General features: G+C 42.5%; 1 protein-coding gene and 1 non-coding gene across 11 annotated transcripts in view; both read left to right on the top strand.

The window, feature by feature from the left end:
- The window catches only part of PUM1 (pumilio RNA binding family member 1), a 67,751-nt gene that overhangs the window by 15,302 nt on the left and 24,820 nt on the right, over positions 1–27,629 (top strand). For 4 of the 10 annotated variants that reach the window (XM_090124243.1, XM_031595096.2, XM_031595093.2 and 1 more), the window contains 7 exons: positions 1,277–1,345; positions 9,996–10,104; positions 12,565–12,743; positions 14,946–15,112; positions 15,884–16,154; positions 21,410–21,503; positions 22,862–22,978. In XM_090124243.1, coding sequence (XP_089980369.1) covers positions 1,277–1,345; positions 9,996–10,104; positions 12,565–12,743; positions 14,946–15,112; positions 15,884–16,154; positions 21,410–21,503; positions 22,862–22,978 — 1,006 coding nt within the window. The remainder of the gene's footprint in view (positions 1–1,276; positions 1,346–9,995; positions 10,105–12,564; positions 12,744–14,945; positions 15,113–15,883; positions 16,155–21,409; positions 21,504–22,861; positions 22,979–27,629) is intronic. The other 6 variants (XM_031595103.2, XM_031595095.2, XM_090124244.1 and 3 more) reach the window with 3 other exon arrangements.
- On the top strand, positions 26,561–26,641 carry LOC116230181 (small nucleolar RNA SNORD103/SNORD85). The gene has a single exon (XR_004167182.1). It is a non-coding gene; the product is annotated as a small nucleolar RNA SNORD103/SNORD85 (small nucleolar RNA).

Below are 27,629 nucleotides of genomic sequence, written 5' to 3'. Positions count from 1 at the left end.
GTATAAACTATTACCACTGCTTCAGCAGAAACCTGTATCAGATCTGTGAGGTTGAGGGTTAGGTAAACACACAGTAGGAGGTATATAGTGTTGCTTGTGTGCCATCTGAAGTGCTTGTGGCTGTTGTAATGAGGGCTGCACTGATTCAGGTGTGTTACCTGGGAAGGGCAGCAAATGAACGTGAATCTTGGCACATCCAAGTCACATCCATGACTTCATCCTCAAGTCCATGGCATAGTTTTTATCTCCTGCTTGTGCACGTATGCTCAATGGCTACAACTGCAGGAGTTTGCCTGGATGAGATTTGGGGATGCAAATTAGGAAAAAAACAAAACAAAAACCATGTTTTCTTGTATTTTCAATTACTGATTGATTTAGCTAACAGTTCTAAACTGCTGCTTTCTGCTGTTCTAATTGAAGCCGTTTTTATCTAATCATTATCCAGAGCAGCAGCAGAGAAGTTACATAACTGCTGTAGTGTGGCTGTAGGCCTTGCAGTGAGCAGGAGGCCAGCGTGCCCAGCAGCACAGTGCCTGCAGACGTGGGGAAGGAGCCCCTTGCTCTCACCTATGCTTGCCCACCTTGCCTCAGCTTGCAAGTCCTGGGTGCTGTGGGGCTGCTGCACGCACTGCTGACCCCCTGGGAAAGAGGAGGCCCGATGAGGAGTTGTCCTCGGGCCTTCTGCAGCCCCGGGCTTCCTGCTTGAAGCCCTGATAAGGGTATAATACCTGACAGGTGATGTCAGGACTTTGCTCTCCTTTCTTCATCCCCTGCCTCCTGTTTTATGCAGTTCTATTTCGTTTAATTTGCTTTTTGTTTCTAGCACTGTTTTTTGTATTATTGTAGGTTGAATGTAAGTCTGCTGCTCTAAGTCTTTATTTGGTCTTGCTTGAGAGGAAATGCTCCTGATTTGTTTCCTTATGCATTAACTGCTTTTCCCGAAATCATGCACCTCAGTGTGAAAGATTGATCTTTAAAATAAACTTGGCAAAGGTAGTTATGTTAGACTTTGTGTCATACAATAGTTGTTCTTTTTTGCCATTTTTTTGTGCATATATAAATCTATAACTCTAATGCTAAGAGTGGTGTCTTCTGGGAATCTTACAGGTAAGTCATCTCTTGGTGCTAAGTAGCCTTGTTGTGTACTGCAATATAGGCTATAGTTCACAGTTTGTCAGAAGAAAATGCTGTAGACTATAATAATTAAAAAACAAACAAACAAACAAAAAAAAAACAAGCATTTCCTCATGTGCTTTTCTCACCCATCTGTAAATAGGTGCGTTCTATGGATGAGCTGAACCATGATTTTCAAGCGCTTGCTCTGGAAGGACGGGCTATGGGAGAGGTAAGTAAAAGGCCTACAGAAGAAAATCTGTATTTTGGGGGGAGGAGGTAAATATATAGGAGGCTTTTGAGGCTGCTGGTATGATTCCGAACTTGAAAGTTCTCCATTATGGATGTGAAGTTTGTGTGTGTGTGCTTTAACAAAACAGAAACCTGTCAGGCTGGATGTGTCTTAGTAGGAGGAACAGCTAAGCCCTCCACCTGTCGTATCATCAAACAGCAAAATGGTGGTTGTAAAAGAACAGTTAGAAATCTGTCTTATGACAACTGTTACAATACTTGTTGCATGTTTATTTTGGGATCCCATGATCTCAGGCCCCACAATATTGTGCGGTTTGGCTGTCAGTCATTGTCTGCTGCCCAGTTTGTGCTCCTGGCCACCTACTGGCTCTTGTCATAAAGCATAGGGCTGTGTTTAATGTTTGAATGGCTGGGTAGCGTAATCAGGGGTTTCAGAAGTGGTCAGTGCTTTGGACAGCTGAAAGGACTGAGGAGGAGCTGTCAGATAGTGGATGCTCTGTTTCCAGCTTCGTAGCACAACAGCACAAATTTCCTTAATCTCACTGTGCAGTAAGCAGGCAGTAGAGTTGGGGAAGATACGTCTTTTTCTTTGAATAGAGAACTTGCCTCCTTATGCTAACATAGAAGAAGAGCGAGTTGCTTCTAGATGGCCGTTAAACGTTCCTGAAAGTTGGATGTAAATGCTGCTTCTCCTTACCTAGTTCCCTTTTCCTTTGTAGCCAAGCCTTCTGACTTATGGAAGAACAGAGACGAGAAAATCTTGTCTTGTAGGAGGATATTAATGCACAGAGGGTCTGTCTCTAGCATAATGCAGGTCTTTTGTTTTGGAGAGGCTTCTTTTCTACATTCCGGTCTGTGAAATTCACATTGGTTTATTTTTCCCCTCTCCAGTGATTCCTATTTCTGTAACCTAGTTTACAAACTAGATTAAAAAAACAATCTCTAGAATCCAGAAATGGTTGGTGTGGAGAAAACAGAAAGCCAGCATTGTTGTGTAGTGGCTTGTATCAGGTGGAAGACCTCTGAATTCCTGCAGTTCAGAAGCCAAGCTTCTCTGCTCTCTGTTCTTTCTTCTCTGGATGATAATAATGCTGAATTGCAATTCAGTCTGACAGTATGTGAAGGGAAAACCTCTGTATTTCTGGATCTACATTGAAACTATTACTAAGAGTAGAAGAAAATAATTTAGAAAGGAGTAAACATGCCATTATAAATCCATCTAAAGCTGCTGAAAAACAGCTAATGTACCTCCGTATGTAACATGCTGAAGGAATGATGGGTGTGAAAGTTCTGTAAATATTATAAAAAATTACACCCTCACTTAGGCAGGATGTTCATTTTCAGATACAGAGTGCATAGGTTCTCTGTATGCCTGGTCAGAGTAAGAGTAAAATTGTTCTGTGCTAAGTGTGGCATGAGGTCGTGTCAATTTGAATGCCTGAAGGGGTTCTTAATTCTGCTGATTTTTACCATCTCTTGATTTATTCAGTGATTTGTTGAGAGAAGTGAAGTTAGTGTTTCTTTTTTATCTTTGGGATGTGAGATTTTCTTTGCTGAGCCTTCTAAAAAATGATGACTCACTTTTTTCTTTTTTTTTTTTCCCCTTTCCTTTCTTCTGACAATAGCACTGGGACTTTGAGACAGCCTCCTTCTGTCATTGGGCTTTTCCATACACTGGAGCAGGCATGTTTCTTCTGGGAGAGATGGCATTTCACCTTTTATTTGTCTAACCTAAGTTGCTATTCCTTATTTCCCGTAGGTTTTTCTCTGTCAGTCACTGTGGTTTCCTTTCTTCATCCATTGAATTTTCTCTCTATTTCTTGAAGAATTTCAACATACATCCACCTGGCCAATTTCGGGAGCTGTGTAAACTGAGATCCACGCTTCTGATTCTTAGCTGCAGAGACTTGATAATATCAGATCCAAAGTATGATATTGAAAACCCTGGAGGAGAAAGATGAGAAATGCTTTGTTTTCCCAAATGTATAAACAAACATTTAGTCTATCTTTTATCTTCCTGTTTCCTTGCTTCTTGGTAAGCAATATCATCACAATTTTAGTGGTTTGAGGAGCTTGTGTCTCTTAAGACATCAGAGCTTTTTAAAAGGGTGCAGTCAAATAATTTATCTGGATTTTAACAGCAGACTAGATAACTTTTGATTTGTGATGAACAGATAGTGTAATCTGGGGAAATTAAGAGTGGTTTAAAAACCCACAGCTTTCATCTGTATTGTGGCTGTCTCTGTCTTCAGAATTGCACCTTCCTCCATTTAACTGTTTTAAACTCATGTACAACATCTACAGAAGAGAATGTAGTAGAGAGGGTGTACAGAAGTTAGTGAAGCAAGAAGCAGAATGAAGGTCTGTTCAAAAATGGCCCCTATGGAGCTGGTTGGTTTTGCTGCTTTAGCACACAGACCAGGACGCATGTCCGTGCCTCTCATGCTGTCTTCTGAAATCTTTGATCACACAGCAGTGATGCTTATCTGAAGCTTAATGTGAGCTGTGCAAGTTCTTTTTCTTCTCAGGCCCTCAAGACAGGGGAGCTGGGTGCCTGCTTTTCTTCACTATAATCCCTCTTATCTGGAGCTTAGCAGTATTGAATATTCGTACAGCATCTTTTTTGTGTAGTGGACAGTGCAGAGACACTAAGAGGTGGTATGTCTTCTTCATCAGCACATGTATTTTGAACTGAACATGCCCCATTTGATAGCAGGTGATGCTGTGAGGTAAGGCTGCAGCTGGAGCGAGAGAGCAGCTGAAACTGCTCCTACAAAACGTGGCTCATGGGAACAAAGCCTTTGGGTAGCTGTGGGTTTTAACTTCAGAAATGCAGGAGTTGGACCAAAAACTCAGAAGAAAGTGTCTGAGTAACAGCTAATTTTCCCCCTGTTCCTAAAAAGAGAGGCTGGTAAGAAATACTTCCCATGTTTATCACAGGCATTCTATTACTGTGCTCTGGGCTACAGTCCACCAAGGTTTTGGTGCCACACTCTAGGCTGGCTCTGACTTCAGCTAAGTCCTACAAGCCCCATGGCTCATTGCAGCAGATCTACACAGCTAAGGCTGAAGTGGCACATGGATCTCCATGTGCCTGATCATGTCATCACTGATACAGGTGGGCTTTTTCTTAGGTGGAGTGGTTGTCACACTGGGTTTCAGCATTCTTCTATCTCTTCTGCTCTAAAACCAAAAAGAAACACCACCACGTAACATTGTTTTCACCACGAATGATGTCTTTGCTTTCTTCTCATAAATTAATGATTCATTGGCTGCTGGACTGTGGATCACTGAAAGATGTGAATAATTTTTCAGTACAGTTTTTTAGTCATCTGATGCTAGCAGCATTGGAAGTGGGAGGACTGTGGGTGTGCAGTGCCCCAGCAGCTGGGGATGCTCGGAGCAGGGGCTGCGCGACATCTCACCAGGAGCAGCTGGATCTGCACTGGTGGCTGCAGAGAGGCAGCTCATGTCTGTGGGTTCACTGCCATGCGTTTCACAGCTTGTCAGCATGGCAAGATGGAGTGGTTGTTGTTTTAATCTTCCACACTGTTCCCAGTAATGTCATCCTGCCTCTTCTTTATGTGCTGGCTCTTTTTCTGCCAGAGCCCTGCAAGCAAGGCACAAAGCTGCCCACGGTTCAGGGTGGGGTAACGAGCTATCCTGGCAGCAGGGAGCTTGTCAGAGGGATCCAGCTCAGGCTGCTGCTTGTGCACTCAGTCTCAACACGGTTTGCTTTTCGGAGGCAGCATTTTTGAGGGTAGATAACATCTTAGCATTTGTAAATTTGCAGTGCTGCCCAAAGGGGACCTGTGAATACGTGCTCTGCCTGTCCATACCTGTTACTGCAGAGAAGCAGAGTTCTCCAACTGCTGTGGTGGGGCACAGATGGCTTCTTTTATCTTAATATTTGCATTGTCTGAAGGGAATCAGTTTACTTAATTTGTTTAATTCATAATCCCATCTCAGGGGGCCCATACACACAGGCTCAGTACTTGTTGATGTAGCATTGCTTTTGTTGATGTGTATGTCATCCCTCCTCCCCTCTGCTAAATTGAATATTGGCCTAACTCAGTAAGTCCTCTGTAAGAGGGCTTAGAGGGATTATTTTTGTACTAGATAAGGTCAATTTTAATAAATAAAACAGAACAAATGACCTAGTCTCCTAACCTCTGCATTTTTTTTTTTTAATTTTCACACTGAAGAACTGGATTATGTTTGCTTGAATAACTTTTCCATCACAACTAGCAACTTTCCCTAAGGAAAGATTTGTCATCTTGGTGGGCTGTTATGTACTTTAGTGGAAGATAACTGCTAAACCTCTCATTGGGGATGGAGCAGTACTGACAGGGCGAGGACCTTCTTTACATCTGTTGCAACTGTCTTTTGGTTGCTACTTGCCCTTCCCAGCTGTAAACACACACTGAATCCATATGGAAATTAAACTTTAATATTCTTTTTCTACTAATGTGAGAGCTTTCAGTCTGAAATTTTACATTCTGGGGGAAAAGATTAAACTGCAAGGAATGGAAATGCTGTTGTTGTAGTGCAGCGTGTGTGAGAGAGCAAATACCAGAATGCTTTTCTAATCCTTATTTGTGATTCATAGCAAAACTATAAGGTGTTCAGGTACAGTTCTTCAGGATTAGACTGTTAAGGGGTAAAATGAAGAAAGGGATATAGAGGGTATGTGAAACAATAGAGGATTAAATGACTCTGAAGTCATCCTCGAGCCAGAGGACAGTCTTGCTGTCTTTTGTGGTAGTGAATCAGCTTGTTTTCAAGAAAATAGAAATGTTTATTAAATGAGCAACCAAGATGTAAATAAAAGCTTGCTCTGCGTATGACACTTCATAACAGCTTGTTGTGCTTCAGTAACAGAGATGCATAGGGAGGTGGTTCTTACTTACTTAACTGTGTGTAGTTTGTAGTGCTGTATGTGAAGTACATATGTGTGCACAGTGGCTCACACGAATATCCCTTTCCACAGCTTCAGGGTATGATTTGGATATAATTCAGATTTCAGAGTGCTTTGTGAGAAAGTGTTTTGAGTTTTTGTGAGATGAAAAGCATCTCATTGCTGTTGTTTTCTGCTGTCTGGGAATGCAGGCCTCAAAATATTAAACCGGGGCAGAGCTGAGCTGGCTACCTGCAGCAGACTTCTCATACCAAACCTTTAATTGGGTGTGCTTCAGATTTTAGGATTGTATTAATATTAAATATTGTGTTACAATCACATTACATATTGCTTTGTTCTGACCAGGCAGTTTGGGGTTCCCCGTTGCCCTTCTATGCTGGTCTAGAGGTGTGGATTTTCTCTTACACGTGATTTTTTTCGTTAAAGTTGCCTTTTATCTTCGAGTAGAAATAAATTTTCTAAGTATAGAGTTTACTGTTGCTTTCTTGAGTATACGAGGAAAATGTATTTACTTTTTGGAAACTCAGGAACATATGGCAGGAGTTGAGTTTTCCCATAAACCAGATGATGTTCTTTCTTTGGCTAAAAAATGCTCTAATTCTGCTCAGCTCTTCCTGTCTGCTTTCTGCAAGTCTGTGCTCTGTCTCATCTTTTCGTTTGAGCTTTGCCCATTGCACACTCTGTGTCCCTTTATGTACTGTGAGGTATTGTTGAAGGACACAGAATCACAGAATGGCCTGGGTTGAAAAGGCCCACAGTGCTCACCCAGTTCCAAACCCCCTGCTCTGTGCAGGGTCACCAGCCAGCAGCCCAGGCTGCACAGAGCCACATCCAGCCTGGCCTTGAATGCCTGCAGGGATGGGGCATCCACAACCTCCTTGGGCAGCCTGTTCCAGTGCCTCACCACCCTCTGGCTGAAAAACTTCCTCCTAATATCCAACCTAAACCTCCCCTGTCTCACTTTAAAACCATTCCCCCTTGTCCTATCACTACCCACCCTCACAAACAGCCGTTCCCCCTCCTGTTTATCCATTCCCTTCAAGTACTGGAAGGCCAGAATGAGGTCTCCCTGGAGCCTTCTTTTCTCCAAGCTAAACAAGCCCAGTTCCCTCAACCTTTCTTCATAGGACATGAGAAGTATTGTTTAATGGGTTTCTATTGCTTTCTTCCAAACTTTCTGAAATGGTGGAGGGAGAGCAGTTACTGGTGGAGTCCTGACAGCAGGATTGGAGGAGCTGAGTTTTGTGATGGGGGAACAGGTTGTGTTTGGGAATGAGCTGCTGATGGATGTCACTTGTCCTTGCAGATGTCTTGTGTTTGAACTCTGCAGGAAGGGGAGCATGGTGCAAGCTGCACTGCTTTCATTGATCACTTAGAAGGCTCACGAGCAGCTTATGTGAGCTAATAACAAAATCTAAAGTCACCAACAGGTATCTAAAAAGCAAGTGACCTGCTGATCTTGTGGTGTTTCTGCTTCTGGTTGCAAGGAAGGAGCAGCCAGGAAAAATGCTGTTACTGCTTAGTGGGTTGAGAGTTAAAATAACAAACTGGGTTGTCTTCTTGGTAAAAAGAAGACAATAAAATCTGGAGGAAGCTTAGCACTTAGATTACAAAGCTTTCTTAGGTGTTTTTTTTTTTTCTTTCCTTTCCTCTTTTTGAGAGATTTGGGTGGAGATGACTCACTGCTGAAAAAGAGATTAGAAGTAGAATGGGATACCTTGTAGAGAAAATGAGCAATTAAATGGTCTTGCTTGGGCAGACGGCAGCACAGGGAGTTTTGGGGTGTGGGTGGTGTGCCGTGATCGAGGAGCTGGGAGAGGTGGAAGTTTGGTGTTTGAGGATCAGATTCTGGAACCTAGTGCTAAAGGGAGACTTGCAGGCACTGTGTTCATGTACACGTGAATGTCTGTTTAGTGGGGAGATACTGGTGGTGGGTGCTTGGACTGGATGACCTTAGGGGTCTTTTCCACACTTGGTGATTCTATGATGTGAGAGTGACCTCCTGGATTTTAGTGATCGGTGATGTAGGCTGTGTGGGTGGGGATGCATTGGTTTATTGTCTTTGTGAGTTTGTACAGACCCTACTCAGGTGTGTGGCAATGTGCCCAAAACCCTGCAGCTTGAGACAGGGCTTGGAGCAGTAGTGCTTCTGTGCTGAGCTCTACTCCTGCTGCACACCTCTGTCCTCCATCTTGTGTCTGCGCAGGCTTCTCCCTAACACATCTCACTCTATTTTTTTCCTGTGTTTGTTTGTCACATGTTGATTTTAATCTCAGCTGATAACTGTGCAAAAACAAAATCACTGTTAGGCAACAGCAGCACTGGGTGTTCATTCAATAACTGGGTGGAATTGCACTCTAGCGTGTGGTGGGACTTTCTGAGAATTTGTAAGGAGTTCTGCTTTTTGTGTTCCGCTTAGAATGGGTGTTGTTTGCATTATAATACCTATCTTAAGTATGGTGTTTTCTAGTTATCTCAATCTGGGGACATCAGAGTTAAGTTCATGCCTACAGAGCTGCTTTGTGATGCTGGCTGGGTCTTCCTGAAGTGAAAAGTAAAGAGTGAGCTCTGCTTCTCTCCTTGCCTGCCTTAAACCAGAGGGCTCTGGAAGTTGTGAGGCTCTGAAATTGTTTGCTGTTGCTTTGCCTTCACCCCACAGTCTGTTAGGCTGTAGCCTTAAATTTGTACACAAGCTAGTGGAGTATAGAGCTATCAACACTAATTTATATAAGACATTTGACTAATCTAATACTCTTGTTTGTGCTATGGTAATTCTGTACAGATGTGAGTACTTGCTAATCTTCCAGTTCCTTGAGTTTTATTCCAACTTCATCAGGCAAGGCTCATTTTTTTTTTTTAATTTGCTGTGAATGTGCTGTTGTTTGCTGTCCCAATTATATACATCTCATTCAGCCTGAGGATTTAATTTGAAGATTGTATGCTTGACATCCAAGGCACTTACGGAGTGCTTGAAATTCCCTTTGCTGTATTTGGATGCCACACATTGTTTTAAAATGCATCCCCTAAATAATATACATTGTTCTTTTTGCCACCTTCTGAGCTTCTGTACAATCTTCCTTGGATTCATCCGAGTCAATGGTGACTTTGTCCTCTCCTCAGTAAGTGCATTGCCTTTCTCCTCTCATTTTGCAGGAACAATGCATGCGTGGCAGGTGCGATGGCCCAGAACTGTTCACTCTTATTACTGTTTACCAATAACCTTCATAGCACTGAGAGCCCTTAGCAGTCATTAAATAAGTGAGGAGTGAGAGCTCCTGGCACCTCTTCCTATATTCTGTCCCTGCCAGCACCAGAACCTGGGTAGGCAAGAACTCCTGCTGGAAATGCTGGGTGGTTTTGGAGGTATCCTCACAGCTCAGGTGGAAGTCATGACAGTGTTCTCATCATAGCAGTGTTCCTGCTAACGTTTTTCTTACCAGTTGCTCTTGTGTAGAGAGGCTGCACGATGTGAATTGTATGTGTGTGCTTGCGTGTGCAGTGTCTGTAAAGCATCTAAGAATGTAAGAGGATTGCTGAGATTGAGTTATTGTCTCCATTGCTTACACCCTAGGAGTATATAAATATTTTGATTATAAGCATGTATCAGTTTGTGTTTAATGATTGACTCATGTTTAGAAGGGAGACGCTTATGGTTTATGTTTGCATTTTATACTTATTTTAATCATGCTTTGTTGTTTTTTTTTAATTGCAGCAGCTGTTGCCGGGTAAAAAGTTTTGGGAATCTGATGATTCCAGCAAAGATGGACCAAAAGGGATATTTCTGGGAGATCAGTGGAGAGACAGTGCTTGGGGAACATCAGGTAGCTCAATTATTTACTTAATTTAGTTGGAATTGAACACAGAAACACGCAATTCCTCTGCTCAAAATTGCTGGCCAGTTTGGATGATGCAGCTTTTAAAATGTTTAAAAAAAACCCCAAAACATCTTTTTTACATAATAATAATAATAATAATAATAATAATAAAACCTTTAAAACCCACATTGTTTTGTGCTAGAGTTAGAAAGATACCCATAGCTATAAAAGGATTGCCATGTGTGAATGCTTGTACTCTTATATTTACCTCCTTAAAAATTTTAGCTAGCAGTTAGAATTGGAATTAAAATTTTCTGGTGTGTTTTTTGCCTTGGGATGGATTGCTTTAAGACTGAACAAAGACGTTAGAGAACAACATTGGTGGAGAGAAAAAGTAATTTTTAAATACTTAACAAGCCAAAGCCCAAAAACATCAATTTTGAAATAAATGAAGAGATGTTTTGAATTAGTTGTGTTGAAGTTTATCTGCCAAGAATTTTGTTCTTGGATCGGACACTGTCCCATATTTTGAACTTTTAAGGGGGAAGTGTTCAGGTTTATTTTAGTTAAATGGCAAAAAATCATATGTATGTGTTGAATTTGAAATGTTAACTTCTTACTTTTGCTGCTTTCTGTCTGTACTATGTTCCTTAAACATTGCTGGGTACCCTGTGCAGTATCCAAACGACTGTGCGGAGGTACAGCTCTGAGTGAGCAATTTCACTGCTGTTTTTCTGTTTTGTTTTGTTTGCCTGGCAAAAATAAATCAAAATCTTCCCAGCTGAACCTTGCAGGCTCTGTGAGCTCTGGGGAGATCTCGGGGAGCTGCTGCCTCCAGCTGTCTGACTGCAGCCTGCAGCGTGTGCATCTGCAGCTGCACTTTGTGCTGCTTGTGCTAAGGGTGGATTAAAGAGCTGAGCCAGGCTCTGAACAACAATAGCTAAGGATGAGACTTTCTCCTGTGCTGCTGCAGTTGTCGGGCTGGCTGTGTCCACCAGACAAGCAGGGGAGACGTGGGGGAGGCAACCTCCTACACTGGCTGATGGCAGATCTCCATGAGTCAAAGCCTGTAGTCTCATCTCCTCCTTTGTTTATTCTCAATTAATCCAGTGCACCTTGCAGCCTTTATTCCCGAGCTGTGGCCTGCACTACTGTCTGTGAGTCAGGGAAGTCAGTTTCCCTTTCTCATCAAAAATGAGAGCAGCCATGGTCTGAGCAGTTGTTCAGGTCACTCGCAGAGAGCACTGTGGAGGTGGGGTGTGCAAGTGTCTTTGGCCAGGAGTCAGGTTTGTTCCATGAGTGATGGAACTGGTGAAGCCTGATTTTCCATAACATACCTTTTGCTCCATCCCTTTTCCCTTCTATGTCCACAGTATGCACTGCACCATATGGCTGTGGTCCTTCACTCCTACAGCCTGTGGTAGTTAGAGAGCATTTAAAGCCAGCACTGCTAGGAATGGTCCTATCTGATAAAGGCTGCTGCTTTCTTCTTCTTAAGGTACAAGTAGTTACGCAGCAGTGCAATGAAAGTTGCAGGGAGATTGATCTGGGTTAAAACTATCTTCTCTTTTTTTCGTTAGTTTTATCCCAGATAATTCTTGGTCCACTTCATTTTGTGGCTGGGTGGATACCTGTGCTTGGGACAGAAGCAAGGAAGTGTAGCTAGGAGCAGGAATGGAATAGACCTTCTTCTCTTGATGGCTTATGCCTTACAGGGAAGCTGCAATATCAGTGTCATTCCATGCCTCTTCCCTCAGCCCCTGGCAGCTACGCTACCATCTCCCAGTAATTTTTAACTTGCTGGCTGTTACCAGTCTGAACATGCAGAAGCTGAGTGCGTCTTCCCTTCCCTCACAGGGATGGAAGGTCACCTCCTGCCCAGCCAGCAGTTTCTGCTGAGCTTGTTAGAACTTGGAGACATCTATCTGGTTGGATTTAAAACCCTTGAAGCACAGAGGGGATAAAGAGATGGGGCTGCTGCAAGGGTCAGAGGGCTGGGAAGAAGAATTGAAGTTCTCAAACTTCTGTTGAGGAAATAGCAGCTAGGAGAAACTGCAATAATGAGATATGAGTATGTTCAGTCATACGACCAGGAAATCAAATGTAAGCTGGTGTAACTGTAGGATGATGTTTTTAAGTAACAGTTATAGTTCAAATGAAGACTGTTTTTTTTTCAATTTACTAACACAACAGTTTTAATAAAAGTGAATAAACTTTGTTTTTTAATTGCAGTCCTTACTTAGAGACAAACTTCTGAAATTTATGATTTTAGAGTTTGAATGCAGTTCTCACTTGTAGCTTTATAGGTCCTAGTATTTCAGAAATGAGAGAACCATCCTTCTCCAATGGGCATCAAAGTCAGAAAGCTGGCACTTCTTACTACAATTAAGACATCGGACATGTTTAATGACTTGCCTCCTTCAAATAGTTGGATCTACTTACAAGAATTACACGTTTTTGTTCCAGATCACTCTGTTTCCCAACCAATTATGGTTCAGAGAAGACCTGGTCAGGGCTTTCATGTGAATAGTGAAGTCAACTCAGTGCTTTCACCACGGTCAGAGAGTGGAGGACTTGGAGTTAGCATGGTGGAATATGTGTTGAGCTCATCTCCCGGAGATTCCTGCCTAAGGAAAGGAGGATTTGTAAGTGTGCCTGATTCTGAAATTTTGAGTTTCCATTATGTTGTTTTCTCCATTTGCTGCTTTGTTTGTTTGTTAATCCATTCCTAGAGGCAGATGTGTTTTTTTTTCTTTTTTTATTTGCTCTTATAATTCAGCTGTCTCTGTTAAAATGGGTAGGTCAGTGTTGACTGAGGGGATGCAGTGTAGGACATGGGTGTAAAGGAGTTGAAGGTGGCTGACACCCCCTGGTTCTGAGGAGAAGCATACCTGCAGGAGCACCATTTAAACCTTATTTTTGTTGAAAAGTATGCAAATGTCCATGTAGCCAAGTGTGGTTTTTGGATGAACGTGTGGATGCTTTGTTGCTGGCTGAGAACAAAAAGCTCCATGTAACGATGCTAGGAGCATAAGCCACTCCAGTTTGGGAATGCTTTCAAGGGCATATTGTTTCCTGTGGAGAAATAGCATTAGTCACTGTTGCTTGGTGGGGTGGGGAAGAAAGCGCAGTCACTGCTGCCTCAAATCTAAGCATGTGGCAGTAGAGGCATAATCAAGCTTCATCCTCACAGTGGGGGGAAAAAAAGCCGCATCTCAGCTCCACCTCATCAGCTGAGTGCAGGATCAGTGAGTGTTGAGAAACATAAAAGTAGAGTAGGTTTGTTACTGTTAGGAGACTGCTGTGCTCATCTCTTCAGGGAGCCCATTCCTGGTCTCCTTCATCCATCCTCTTATTTTTCCTCTCATTAGTGGGCCCCTGATAACATTGTTGCACCCTGAGCCTAAGAAAGATGATTTTTGTAGGAAAAAAAAGAACAATCAGTGGAAGGAGTCAATTTATCATCCGGAGTCAGAGAGGTATCTGCTCTGTAGTGCTGGTGGTCAGGATGTCAGTTCTGAAACGAAGGATTTCATCTGTAAATACCACATTGTGTAGGTGAGAGCAGAGCTCCAAATTTGTATGTATAATTGACATTTGCAGTCGGGCTCTCAAGTATTAGTAAGAATTGTTAGATTTTATTTAAGAATAAACATCAGAATATGATTGCTTTTTCTCTAAATCCAGGGGAAAAAAATTCCCTCTCTACCATTAAAATGGAGGGAATGGAGTAATGGTTTGGTTCAAATGCCCTGCTATTTGCAGTGCACTTTTCCTTCAGCTGAGGTGTGTCTTTGACAGCACCACAGCTATCAATGATAAATATGTTTGTATGCCCCTTGCTGTTTTTATCATTAATTATGTTGTTTTTCCTCTCCCTTCTGTTGTTGAAAACTGCCAGTGGCATAATCACCCTTCATTCTTCTCCCAAGTGAAATGAAACGCAGACATAAGGGTAGGGATGCTGAGGATACCATACAGCTTACAAAAGTGCTCAGCAGAAATGAAATCCTTCTTTCCCCTTCTTAAAGTCTTTTTCTGAAAGTGCTTTAGGTTTGTATGATCAAGTTAGTGATCGATTCGAGTGCTCTTATAAGTTGCACCTTGGCATTCAGTGTGCAAATTGCAGTAATGCCCCTGAAAAACGAGGCAGCTGCGTGTTGGTCCCATTCTGCTTGAATACATGCACTTGCCCAGTCAGTTACTGCATCTCTGACACGGAGATGTTAAGTGATAGAACCAGAGGATGGTTGGGTTGGAAGGGACCTCAGAGCCCCTTGCTGAGGGCTGAGTGCCCACATCATGGCCTTGGGCACCTCCAGGGATGGGACATCCACAGCTCTGGGCAGCACGACCAGGCACCACCTCTGGATTAAGATTTCTGTCTGATATCTGACTACATGTCCCCTCTTGTAGTTCAGAACATTTTCCTTTTGGAAAGGCACTAGTTCAGTTTATGCACCTTTGTACTTGCTGTTGTATTTAACGCTCCCAAATTGATTTTGAGGTGCCTTGAGTCCAATTTAAAAGAGAGGTATTTGGTAAATATTCTTTAAAAATAATTTTGGGCTGGGATTTTTAGAGTGATAGAGTCAGGCTCTGAATTTCTAAATGGGAGAAACTGAACAGGTAGATGTAATCTATTTTGGAATGCAATGAAAACTAATTCCCTTGTTTCTTTGATCATGATTGACTATTTTGCTCTTTTTATGTTTTTATTTGTAAGAACTAATGCTTGAAAATTACTTATTTATTGTGACATGTTTCTTTGATTTGTTAACATCTTGGAATGAAAGCAAAATTGATCTGAAACTCAAGCTTATTAAAGTAATGTATCTTTTGCCTAGGGGCCAAGGGATGCAGAGAATGATGAGAATGACAAAGGGGATAAGAAAAATAAGGGCACATTTGATGGCGATAAATTAGGAGATCTGAAAGAGGAGGGAGATGTGATGGATAAAACAAATGGTTTGCCTGTGCAGAATGGAATCGACACAGATGTCAAAGACTTCAGGTATGTGCACCATACGATAATAATTAATCAGCATCAGACTTTTTTGCAAGATCTTCTGTGCTATGAGAGCAATTGGAAAAACCTCTGGCTCTCTTAAGCAGCGCCATAAGGATGCTATAATGTGTACAGGGAAGCACTTGTGAGAAGGTGGGTGATAACTGATAATCTGTACAGAGCCCCCTAATTCTGTACTGCATAATGTTATTTTCACACCAGTTGTTAACTACTTTGTGAGGGATTACCTGCTGTAGGTGTTGACCGTGCTTAGAGGCTGGGCTAAACTGCAGTTGAGTTTTTGCACTTGTTCCTCGCATCTCACAAGTGATGAAATTTGGGCTATTGATAAAATCTGAGAACTCCTTTCTGTTTCTTGCTAGTTTGCTTGCTGAGCCTTATGTTGACACCTAGAGCTGTAGAAGGAAAACAAATACACTGTGAGATGTTTACTGCTTGCCCTTGAATTGGGATGAACCATTTCTCACTTCAGTTCAGTGCTTATGTTGAGTAAATAGGAAGCCATAACAGCTATTTCAAAAAGCTTTCAAGTGAGCTGCAGTGTCACAGCTTTGTTAATAGTTACACAGGTTGTTCTGTAGAATTTGTAAAAGGAGGATCTGGAATAGCTCCCTAGAATTTTATTTTATTTTTTTTACCTTTATAGTGTCATTGCATTATCTCTAGTGAGTGGTACTGTTTGTTGCTGTGAATTGATGCTTTGTGGCAGCATTAAATGTACATGCTTAGTGATGGACCTGTTTCCTCTCTGTGCAGCCGTACACCTGGTAATTGCCAGAACTCTGCTAGTGAAGTAGATCTTCTGGGTCCAAACCAGAACGGATCTGAGGGCTTAGCCCAGCTGGCGAGTACTAATGGTGCCAAGCCCGTGGAGGATTTTTCCAACATAGAGTCACAGAGCGTTCCCCTGGATCCCATGGAGCACGTTGGCATGGAGCCTCTGCAGTTTGATTATTCTGGCACCCAGGTACCTGTGGACTCAGCTGCAGCCACCGTGGGGCTCTTTGATTACAATTCCCAACAGCAGGTAAAGTTCTGGCACAGGGTCCTTCACTGCTGCCTTGGTTCCTCCCCTGGAAGTCTCACGGTGTTAATGTGAGCTCAGGCTCTTGCCCTGTGGGCAGGATGGCCGAAGGCTTGGGGTGGTTTCTGTACACTGTAAATCTGTTTATAGATGGATCATTTCTAGCTTTTGAGTAAGTTTGCTGTGAAAAGAGTTTTTAACTAATAAAATGTGCTGATTAGCAAAACTCCTTGAGCCTTTCAAGTGACTTAAAGGCTGTCTAGCCCTGGGGCTGCAGCCCAGCTCTGGGGTCAGGGCTGTGCTGCTCAGAGAAGGCCAGGCTATCATGGAGCGTGGCTCAAAGCCTGTGATCAGAGTCCAGTACTACGAGCTTATCTCAGCCCAGCGGGTTTCTTTGACCTTTTCTCCCATATTAGAGGCACAAACTGCTCAGCCCAGACAGGTAAAGCAAGTCCTTGCCTTGCTGTTTGGCCTCTCCTGAATGCTGGGCCTGGATCCAACCATCGACCTGTAATCTTGTCCTGTTCCTGCTCGTTGGGGTAACAACTGTAAATGTTTATTGCTTTCCTTTTGTACGTGTAATATTCTTCAGAGAAGAGTGAAATCCTTTGTTGTAGCTTATTGCAGGAGTATATTAGCAGCCCTGAGTTTCCTGGAATATCTGATCTTTTCTAACAAAATAGCCTGATAGACACTGTGTACTGAGGACAGGTTGTTGCCATGCTGAGGCTAAAAGGCCCACCTTCAGAGAGTTATCATGGTCTTAAAAGCAATATAAATAACCACATTACAGTTCATTCAATAGTTCTGTTATGTAGCATGCTGCAGTAGTTAATGGTGGACATCTTTAAAAATGATTAAGCTAAATAGCTGCTATATAGTTCAGAAAGGAGAAAGAAGAAAGCTATTTTCAAGGCTTTGTCTTCTCTGATGTAGGACTTTTAAGTGCCTGTCTTTGCATATTTCAGCTTTTTAAAACAGTGAATCTTGTGTTTTGTTCTGTCCAAACACTGTGTTGGAGCTAAGCTAACTGATTTTTGAGGAAATAGTAGGTATGGGAAAATAACTGCAGAGATGTAAAGCCTGTCATTTGTATTTTGTCTGGCAATCTTTTCTATTTTAAGTTAAGGCTCATTTGCAAGTTACTTTTCTCTCCCAGCCTTTAAAAAATAGGATTTAAAATGAAGGCATCTTGTGCCTAACAAGTAAAATGAATAAAATAGAAAAATCTCTCAAAGCAAGGTCTGTCTGGAAAGTGTGTTCACCAACATGGATTTCTGGGTTCAGGCTCTGGATGGCTCTGTAGGCAGACCCGTTTCTCCTCTGTGTGAAGCAGATAGGTCATACCTATGCAGAGCTGATGTAATCTCAGTGTAATCTCATGCTGGAAGCTTTTTTTTTTCCGGGCTGCCTATGGGACTGCAGAGCTCTGAGGTTTCTATAGCTGGGACTGGGTGGGTGTGCAGGGTGTCTGGGTGGTGCTGGGTAGAAACAGGCTGTGTAATGCACATGCTTATTTGAAAATTTCGGCTTAGTTGCAGTAGCTGCTTACACCCACAGCAAACACAAGCAGCAAGCTTTTGTAAGTGTAGTATTAAAGACAGGAACTTGCTCTTATTTTTCTTCACTGGCACATGTGCCCTCTCAGTACACACTGGTGTAAATGCAGTGTATGCTGGCTCAAAGAGTAAGACCCATTTCCTTAATGTTATGGCTAGCAGCCGCTGTTTCTCACTATTTGCTGTCTGCAGTTACGAACTTATACTTCAAAAGACACATTTCTTTCATAGAGGTGTTTTTTCATTTGCTTGTTGTCAGAAGATGCATCCTGAACACAAAGATCTCTTCTTTAATAATGCCTTCCTTGGTCCATAGGGAAGCGTCATATACTTTGAAGGGATTACAATTAAGTGCAGCTAAAAGCAATGTTAGGAAGGAAAGGTCTTAATCACATCTAATCTGATTAGAGATGTCAGATGTTTATATTGCAGAAGCAACTGGATTACAGAAATCTAATTGTGCAGTGTTCCCATAACTGAGTAACACAGACTGGTGTTTTGGGTCCTTGAAATTCCCTCTGTGTTCCCCCACACGTTGCAGGTGGTGCTTTGGCTGCGTAGCTGTGTGCAAACTGCTGACATTCTCCTGAACTACCTCACTTGTTTGTAGGTTACAACTGAGTGTAATTTGTAACAGGCTAAAATAGCCCTGTGAAGAGTTTTCTTCTTTTATTTCCACTTAGCCGATGCCACAATATAGATATGTGGTTTAACCCAAATTCAGTGCACAGTTTCTGAATAAGATGGCAGAAATCTTTTACTGGAGCTTTACCTTTAACCTTTGATTTTGGGAATCTAGGGCTTGTGTGCCAGCAGATGGGGGGCAGTGCATTGAGGCCTTAATAACGCTTCCATTAAATGTGTGATGATGATGACTCCCATTGCTGTGTGGCACAGAGGCTTATCTGCCTGAGCAGAACAGCCTGAAATTCTGCTTCACTCCCCTCTCTGGGTTACAGGAGGTAGAAAACTGCAGAATGTTTTAGCTGTTCACACAGTTAATTCACGGTAAGTTGAGCCTTGGCTTTGTAGGCTTAGGGAAACTGCATTTCAATTTAAAGGGATGTGAGAGGCTTTCCACAGACAGACGGAAGGAATCCAGCCTTTCCTCCTGTGTGCAGCACAATGTAAATGGCCAAAGGTTTGCATGTGGTTTTAAAGAAAGCTCAATAATATTGTCTGGGAAAGCAATCATAGCTAAATCTTCAGGTTTCTTTGTGAGATTAGGGTGCAGGACAGGGATGCTCTTGACGTTTTATTTGTGAAACAGATGAAAGTGCTGTGCCCTGGCACCCTGTCTCTTTTTCTTCCTGTCTGTTACAGTTTAGGTAAAGCATTTTTGTTCAGTCTTCCTCTTTGAGCCTTGAGGTGAACTCTAATGGCTGTTGACAGCGGCCATTTGCAGTGCTGGCTGCTCTGCCCTCATTTCAGCAATGGCAGATACGCAGAGCTTGTGTGGTACCGGCAGGTCTGCAAGTCAGATCTCACAGAGAGCAGCTTCGAGCAAGAGGGAAAGCAGGCAATAGTAATAGTAATAAATAAAAACTGGTGGGGGAAAAATACTCATGCATGGCGTAGCTGGTAGTAATTAAAAAATGAATCCCTGGGATACAGTTGGGAGATGTGGAAATCATCTCAGTAATTTCTGAGCATTTAAAAAATTATTTTCAGGGAAGATAAATGTTTCTCTTGCCCCTTGGACCAACGACTGGTTATCTGGCATTGCTTCTGCTTCCTGCTTCGGCACAGTCCAGCCCAGCAGGCTGGAATAGCTGATTGAGGGATGCAAGAGTGTGGAAATGAGTGAAGTGTTTGTAGCAGAAGAAAGCTAGAATACTTGGATCACTGAGATCAGTAGAGCACGGAACCAAGCTTGTTCACTGCTGTAGCAGTTTGGGATTGTGTTTTGTTTCTAAACTGTTACATCTGCTGACTGATCTGAGAACGTGCTGCTGAAGGCTCCCATAGAGGCAGGATCCTTCAGTCCATGTCCCATAGGTCACACTGTATGTGATGTGCTTGCTTTAGTGAACTAAGTGGTGGCACTATTTGATTCAGCTGCTAACGAAATAGCAGTGAACTTCTTATAAGCATCAGATATCGCTGAATGCTTTTTTCTGTGTAAGGACCACTAGACCAAGGGAAGTGATGAAATCCCTGTGGGTGTGTGATACATTTTCCCATAAGGAGCATTATGATACTCCTCAGATGTGCAGAGGGGCATCTCTAGGGTAAGCAGTCAGTGAGGAAGGCAGCAGTGACTGGGTTGTGATCCCCAAGTGACCTCATGATCTTTGTGTGTTGTTTCTCCCTCTGAACGTATAAAAAAAAACAAAAAAGAAGAAGAAGAAAATAGATGTAGGTTGTCACCTGTCTTCATTCATATTTTCTGCTTAAGCAACACAGCTCCTCTTCCTGCTCTTAGGAGAACCAAGTACGGTCTTCCTGTAATGGCATCTCACTTTCTAAATGATTCTCTGCTTGTTGGTTGCAGGCTTCTGCCAGAAATTTGGGCAGAACTATTATTGTTGCTTTTGACAGTGGAAGCCTTGGTTGTCTTGGTTGACACCTTGAAAGGAAGGCAGGGATAATAGGTGTGAATATTGTATAGCATTTGGGCACTGGTATTTTTGTGGGTTTTTTTTTTTTCTTTTTCCGCAAGCAATTACAGAGAGAAAACATTTATCACAATGGTTTATGAAGTCATTCACACCTCAGAAATGATCACTTTGGGGAGTAAATGGGTGGAATGTTGCTCCTGAGAATTTTTAGGGTGGCTTTCAGTGCTTTTACTGGACATGAACAATGGTGTGCTAATGTAGTGATTCAGGGAGTATTTCATTGATTTAGAGGCATCTTTGGCACAGGAAGTAAGCTTAGTAAGAGTCTGGATGAACAGGAGAAAAAAAAAGTAAAAGCACATTTTCTTTTAAGGACTTGTGGTGTTCCTTCCATATTAAGAATGACTGTTCTCAGTAACACTGCACATTGTTTCCAAAGATTGTAGTGGACTGTAAGTTGGCAAGCCTGGATGTGCTTGGATGACTTAACCAAGAAGTCCCTGGGTCTGGTTTCTGTCTGTGGTCAAAGAATACGTGCTCCTTGCCTTGTTTTACGTAGGTGATGCTGGAGGCTAGAAGGTAGAGGAAAAAGCCTTTTCTCCCTCATTTATCTGAGGGTTTGTGAGCTCCTGCATCAATCCTAAGAGCTTCATCTCTCCCATGTGAGCTTTCCCCTCTGCCTGCTGTCCCACTACCCATTTCAGAACACCTAGGAAAGCAGCCCAGGCTGCCAGCTGATGCAGCTGTGCTCTCAGCATAGCTGGTGGTGCTCAGGCTCTGCAAGAGCTGTGGCAGCCCCTGGTGATTTCCAGGCTGTGTGTGTGTGTGTATGTGTGTGTGTGTGCTGGAGGAGGAGCTGGGGAGGCAAGGCCTTGGGGCAACTGTGCAGAGAACAGCAGAAGAAACCGTGGGTTGGGTTTAGCTGTACTTGAGAAATATTGTCTTTTTAAGTGGATCATCACAGGCAATTGGTTTCAAAGATATTATTTTAAATTTCCTTTTGAAATGTTTCCTGCTAAGAAGGAGTGTTGGTAGTTGTGCAAATAAAAATAGTGTAAAGGAATTGTTTGCTTTTTGTTTTTTTAAAGTGATTTTTGTGCATAAATAAAGGACTGTATTTGTTCTTTTGTCCTTTCAGTTGTTCCAAAGACCGAATGCACTTGCTGTTCAGCAGCTAACAGCAGCCCAGCAGCAGCAGTATGCATTGGCAGCTGCCCATCAGCCTCATATAGGTAAGCCTAGTATTTAATACATTGCCTTTTTTTAGTGGTCTCTTAGTCCTCAGAATATTTTGGGAAGACTACAGGGAGAAAGTGTTGGTAGGTTTTAGAGAATCATAGATGTGTTTTTCCAACTGGTAAGTACTTGAACCATAAAGAGAAGAACATTGTCTGAAGATCTACTTGAAATGTTCTGGAGAAACCTCTTTTATTTTTCAAGAAGCTCCAGAGCAGTCGTGTCTCACAGGAATGACACAAACTTACTTTGCTGAGAGTGCTGTTCAGCAGTGGGAGCATTCTGAAGTACTTGCTTGCTCCAAGTCAGGTGTGAATTGGCTGCACTGAAGTGAGGAAGACGTGTACAATTCTGTGTACACCTGAATGTGCTTTCTGCTTGACAATCTATGTTTAAATTAGCACACGGTAGAATTTTAGGCTGCTTGGGGTCTGAATTTAACTTAAAGCTGTAATTTGTGCAAATGCATGATTTGTAATATTAAAACAGTATGGATTGAGTGGGAGGAAAGCACTTAGGTAGTCTGTATAGAGTAACAGACTGATGGAAGGGCTACTCCTGGATAGGGCTCTAATCAGAGCTGAACAATCTCAGGGTTAAATGTTTTTAGTGCAGCAGGCAAATTAATGGGTAGTTTTTGGAACCTAAAAGCCCAATTGTGTTGGGGTTCTCTCAGCTCTGTGCTGCACAGTTATGCACTCAGTGGAGCTCAGGGTTAGACCTGAATTAAAATTCTTTGGCTTCTTAACTTATTCCCCTTCACCTTTACCACCTTCCACACCCCCTCCCGCCTACCAATAATTTCTCTAATGATTAAACTGTACCTTGAAGAGAAAAGCAGTTCCTGCACAGACACTAAGAGCAGGCCGTGATGTTGTCCATGCATTCCTGAGCTCCTTCCAGACTCACAAATTGAAGTACTGGTACAATGGCATGGCATGGCACTCAGAAAGTAGGGAGAATTGATAACTTACTCATCAAAATAAGCAATTAGATAATGTTAATATCTAACTGGTGTTAAAAGCCACTTAAACAGCAAGGGTGCATCTGCACTGCTGAGATACCTGAGCAGTTTGCAGGTACTGTATGCAGACTGTTATGCCACTTTAGCCTTCTTAATGCAGCACTGCATGTTTGGAATCCAGTGTTTCTTTTTTTTAATGTAAATTATATCCTCTCTAGGTTGTTGTAACAACACTGGGAAACACAGGGAAAACAACCTATAAAAAGCTTGAAAATACTAAAACAACATAAGCCCTTGTTCCGCAATGTTCAGTCAATCTAGTCCCCAGTCAAATAGCAGGAGGTACTTTGGTAGGGCTTCAGTTCTAGTTAAGTTTGTTTTCACTGACAGGTATGTTTTCAGCAGGTTTAGCTCCTGCTGCCTTTGTCCCCAATCCGTACATCATCAGCGCTGCTCCACCAGGAACGGATCCGTACGCAGCCGGGCTCGCCGCAGCTGCCACATTAGGTGAGGTGCTTCCACTTATCTGTGTGTTCCTTACTGATAGCAGCACTTAATTATTAGTCCTTTGTGATCACTCTAGAATGTATATCGTTGCAGAGTTAAAGCAGTGTTTATCTTGGAAACCTTTATTTTCTCCTGCAGAACACCTGCTGTAGGTTCTTTTTCTGTTGAGGATGAACAACAGAGCAAGTCTGAAATGAAGTGCTCAGAGATAAATGCTGTCACATGTTTGGGATGTTTTGGTAGCTGATAGTACTGAAAGATACCTTTTGAAAATACACTGTGTAAATACTGAAAAGATGGAGGATGTGTTTTCCTACCAGGAATATTGTATCTTTTTGCTGCTGTGAGTGATATCTCCTCCCTTCGCTAGATGCTTCTGAAGAATTGATGCTTTTTAGATTCTGTAGGTAAAAACACCCCATATCTGCTGCAAGGCTCCTGCAAGGAATGTGTGGCTGTCCAGATGGCAGGCAGAGATGGTGGCACTTGTCTTTGTGCAAGATCTTCCTCCCAAACATTCGTGTATCAGTTTCCAAATTCTTTCCAACTGTCATAGCCAAAATTGTTGTATCTTGAGATGACAGCTCAGTAAAACAGCTTATCAGACAGTGAGAAGAACACATTGCACGTTGAACTCTCTCTGCATATGCCATAAAGTTCTGGCCTAACCAGTCAAGACAAAAGAAGAATGTACTTTCTGAAGAATATTTTTATACCATACTTCACTTTTCTTCTACCACCTGGAGTGGGAGCCTGCTAAATTTTAAATAGAAACAGCTTAGTTCAGAGTGATTATTTTTTTTAGTGGAGGCAACACACTGTTCCTATCTTCCACTTAGATGTAGCTTGTATGCTGATTGCAGATCTCTTCTGCTGAGAGCTTGTACCAAATGGGAACTGTGAAACCGTGGCTGCCCATGAACAGAGCGCTGTTAAACTCCGTTGTAGGATTGGGATGTGGCTTCTTGTTGTGTTCAGCAGCTGTTAGATGAGTGCTGCTTAGCTTCAGAGCTGTGGGGCTGGTATCAGGTCAAGCTCTGAAATGGGATTGTAGTAACCGTTAGCAGCTCACATGGCATTTTTTTAATGGATCGTATGAAAGTGTGGTAAGAGTTAAATTTGTAATTTGAAGGTGTGGGCTTTGGACTTTTTGGCTGTTGTGCATTTTGTATGCTGATTGCATAATAACAATGGAAGATAAGTGTGGGTAAGGACATGTTGTGGGCAAACAGATGACGCTGTGATGAGGTGGAGGAAAGCCAAGAGCTAGAGTACAAGGATATTTCGAGGAGTTGATAAGCTGCCATGTGATGAGGAAAGTGTAGCAATGAATGAATGACCTGAGCTCACTGTGAGCAATGTCGATAGGGAGCGTTAGTCAGGTCTTGTTGGAGAGGAGGTTGCCAGAACAGTATCAGGTCCAGTTATGATAAGAGTACTTTGGTGCCCTTTTGTAAGTAACTGTTATAAAGAGAAGATTCTGGTTGGCCTTTCTGCATCACCTTAGTGCTTTTAACACTTGTGTTCATTTTTAAGTAACACACTGAAGTTAGAGGAGCAGCAGGTCACTGCCTTGATTTCGTAGATGACCACTTCTAGAAATCCTGCAGCACTTAAAAGTGTGTTCTCAAGTTATTTTTTTTCTCCCTTTTCTCAATAGTGTTGAAGCTGCAACCGCCTGAATGTCTGATGGAGGCTTCATAAATTTCAGCTAGGAAATAGACCCCCTAGGATGCCTAAAGCTTCCCCAAACTTAGCATGAGAGTCTCTTCTTAAATAATTTTTAAACTTTATGACTCTTGAAAACAACAGAAAAAGTGTGTAATTCACTGCAATGTGCTTACTGTATTGCACCACTGAGAAATGAGTTACTTCATCTGTTTTGTTTAACTCATCTGTTTTGTTGGGCTTTGGACTCTGCTAAAATGGCAGTGCAACAGACTTCTCTTCTGGCTGTGTTTGTTTGAGTGAAGGCACCTTTTATGTCTAGACTCAGTTTTGAAAGCCTTTTCTCTCTTAAGAATGAGTGATGTGCTGCAGGGATGTGGAACTACTGAGCTGTTTAGAGCTACAAGTCTACCCACAGAAGGCCTCCCTGATTTGTAAGGGAGCATTAAATTGGGAAGACTTGAAGAAGTTAATGAGATGGAAGAAATGAATTGAGATTTGTTGGTAGTCTATTGTTCGCAGTTACTCTTAGGAGTGGAAACTTTTGTGTGTTTTATGGCAGAGATGATTCTGCCAATTAAGAGTGTATCATTATGGCAGCTTTTGCATGATTATAAGACTGTCAGCCCCATGATAATGCTCTTTTCTTCCCAACAATAGCAACAGTTAAAAAAAAAATAGCACATTTGAATAGAGGGAAGGGCTTCCTAGACTCGAGAAAGATAGCTTGTGAGTTCAGTCCTTGGGGAAGATGCTGCTGTCTTTAAAAAATGTGAAATTACTTCTGTCATTTGAGAAAGATGTCAATTAAAAATAATGATAATAAAAAAAGAAAAACCTTGTCTCTTTTAGGACAAGTCGGGAAATGTTGATTCCCTCTGAGGTATATAATAGGTAGAAAAGCATTTCTGTTCTTTGTAGAAAAGTGGATGGTGGAATAATCTGCATACAGGAAAAACACAGCGCTCCGAGACTGAAGGTAGAGTCTGTTCAGATGTCTGTCCTTCTCAAACTGGGCTTTCTTAGAAGCCTCTCTCACTTGGTGCTGATCTGTGTCCTGTACAGAGCCAGCTCAGAGCTGGAAACGGTTATGGCTGCATGCACACTGCCTGGGACGGGGCTTTGGGGAGCACATGGAGCTGGCTGAGGCGTGGTGTCATGCACAGGTGCCCCTCCTGGTGTGGGTCTGTGCTCGCCACAGGGGCTGTAAGGCAGGGCTTCATGCTGCACCAGAGTTGGTAGAGTTGAGCTATTTCCCACTCCCTATCTGAGAAGACACCACTTCTTGGATGTCTGCAGCTGCCGTACTGATAGTTGTGCATGGATCAGCTCAAGTGTTGTAAGTATTTTTGGTGAAGTATATTTGGTGAAGTTCTGTTTGCACACTTGCGTTTTCAGACATGGGGTTCTGGACGCTCTGGTGTCACCAAGTCCTTACCCTTAGCAGGAAGTCCCATTTAGTCCTGTTCCTGCAGCTGTGCTTTCTGACTGAGAGATGTTAGTGTGAAGGCTGAGACTAAAAGGAAGAAATGTGCCATGAATGCACTTCTGTTGGTTCTGTTAGAATCACAGAATGGCCTGGTTTGAAAAGGACCTCAATGCTCATCCAGTTCCAACCCCCTGCTATGTGCAGGTCACCAGCCAGCAGCCCAGGCTGCCCAGAGCCACATCCAGCCTGGCCTTGAATGCCTGCAGGGATGGGGCATCCACAGCCTCCTTGGGCAAAACGTTTGTTTGTTAGAAGGAATATTTAGGAGTGCATATTTGTCAATGTGTGAGACATAGCAGTGGGAATATTTGATTTCAAAGGCACTAAGCAGCTTTTATTTTTTCCTGTATGTGCATCTTTAATAAGTGTAAAAGCAAGTGTGATGTCTGCAGAAGTAAAGAAGCGTGTGTGTGTGTCTTTACGGGTCTGGCAATGATGACACACTTGCCCTCACTGAGAACACTGTTCAGTAATGAGAGCCTCACAGTGTGCACAGCTGAGCCGGGCTCGCAGGGATGTGCAGAGCTCTTTTAAGCCCTGCTGCCTGCAGACTTCAAAGCCTTTGTCTCCTCTCCCTCTAAACACCTCAGGCTTCTGCAGATCTGATGAGCAATCTCTAACTAGGAAAAAAAAGAAAGGAAAAACTTCTAGATTCTGCTTGCTTGATAATTAAAACTGAGATTAAAATAACCCAGAGCCATGCCCGAATCTTGCCCAAGTAAAGGGTATTACTACAACATCCCAGTAGCCCAAGGGCAAAGGCAGACACACATTCCTTGTCTAAAACCTTGCAAATTGTTTTCTTATGAGTGCAGAAGCACCCCAGCACCTGGTATCTCTATTAAGTGAATACAAACAGGTTGTGTCTCCTTTGGTCAAAGAGAGCACTGTGAGTTAACTGTGTTCTCCTTGCAGAGACTTACTGAGCAAACTAACAACACTACGTGAACGACTTGGTTAGAACTCAAATGCTATCTCTTAAAATAGAAGCTATTCTAACTGTGCGGTTCAAATTCACTAAATAGTTGTTTATTTGACTGTCCAATATGCAGCACTCTATCTTAAGGCTGTCATGGTGCAAGGTGCTTTTACTGCAAGGAAGTGCTATTCAACTCCTGGGATAGGTGCTGTATTGGAAAAGCGAAGGAAACACTTTCCTGATGACCTTTTCAAAAGATACAGAGCAGACAGATTAAAAATACTGTTGGATTCACACAGGTGGTGGGAGGGTCTGTGCTGTTCAGTGCCAAGGGCTCATCTCTTCTTCCACATCATGCCATGACACCAGGATTATTTAAGGATACACTTTGCTGTTTTACTATCACCCAACGAAGTGTACAGTGCCCTGAGCGCTGATGAAGCACAGTGCTTTCTTTGTTCTTCTCTCAAGATAATTACTTACTTAAAAAAAAAAAACTCTTAAATGGAGGCAGCAGTTAGAGGAAGGTGGGTGTGGAAAGATAGGGAATCTTCTGGGCTCTCTTGTGGTGGTTT

Source organism: Phasianus colchicus, chromosome 24 (assembly GCF_987193195.1).
Source record: "Phasianus colchicus chromosome 24, bPhaCol1.hap1.1, whole genome shotgun sequence".
In the NCBI taxonomy this organism is placed as follows: Eukaryota; Metazoa; Chordata; class Aves; order Galliformes; family Phasianidae; genus Phasianus; species Phasianus colchicus.
The sequence above is the reverse complement of the archived record's forward strand: the minus strand, read 5'-3'. Positions and strand labels throughout refer to the sequence as shown.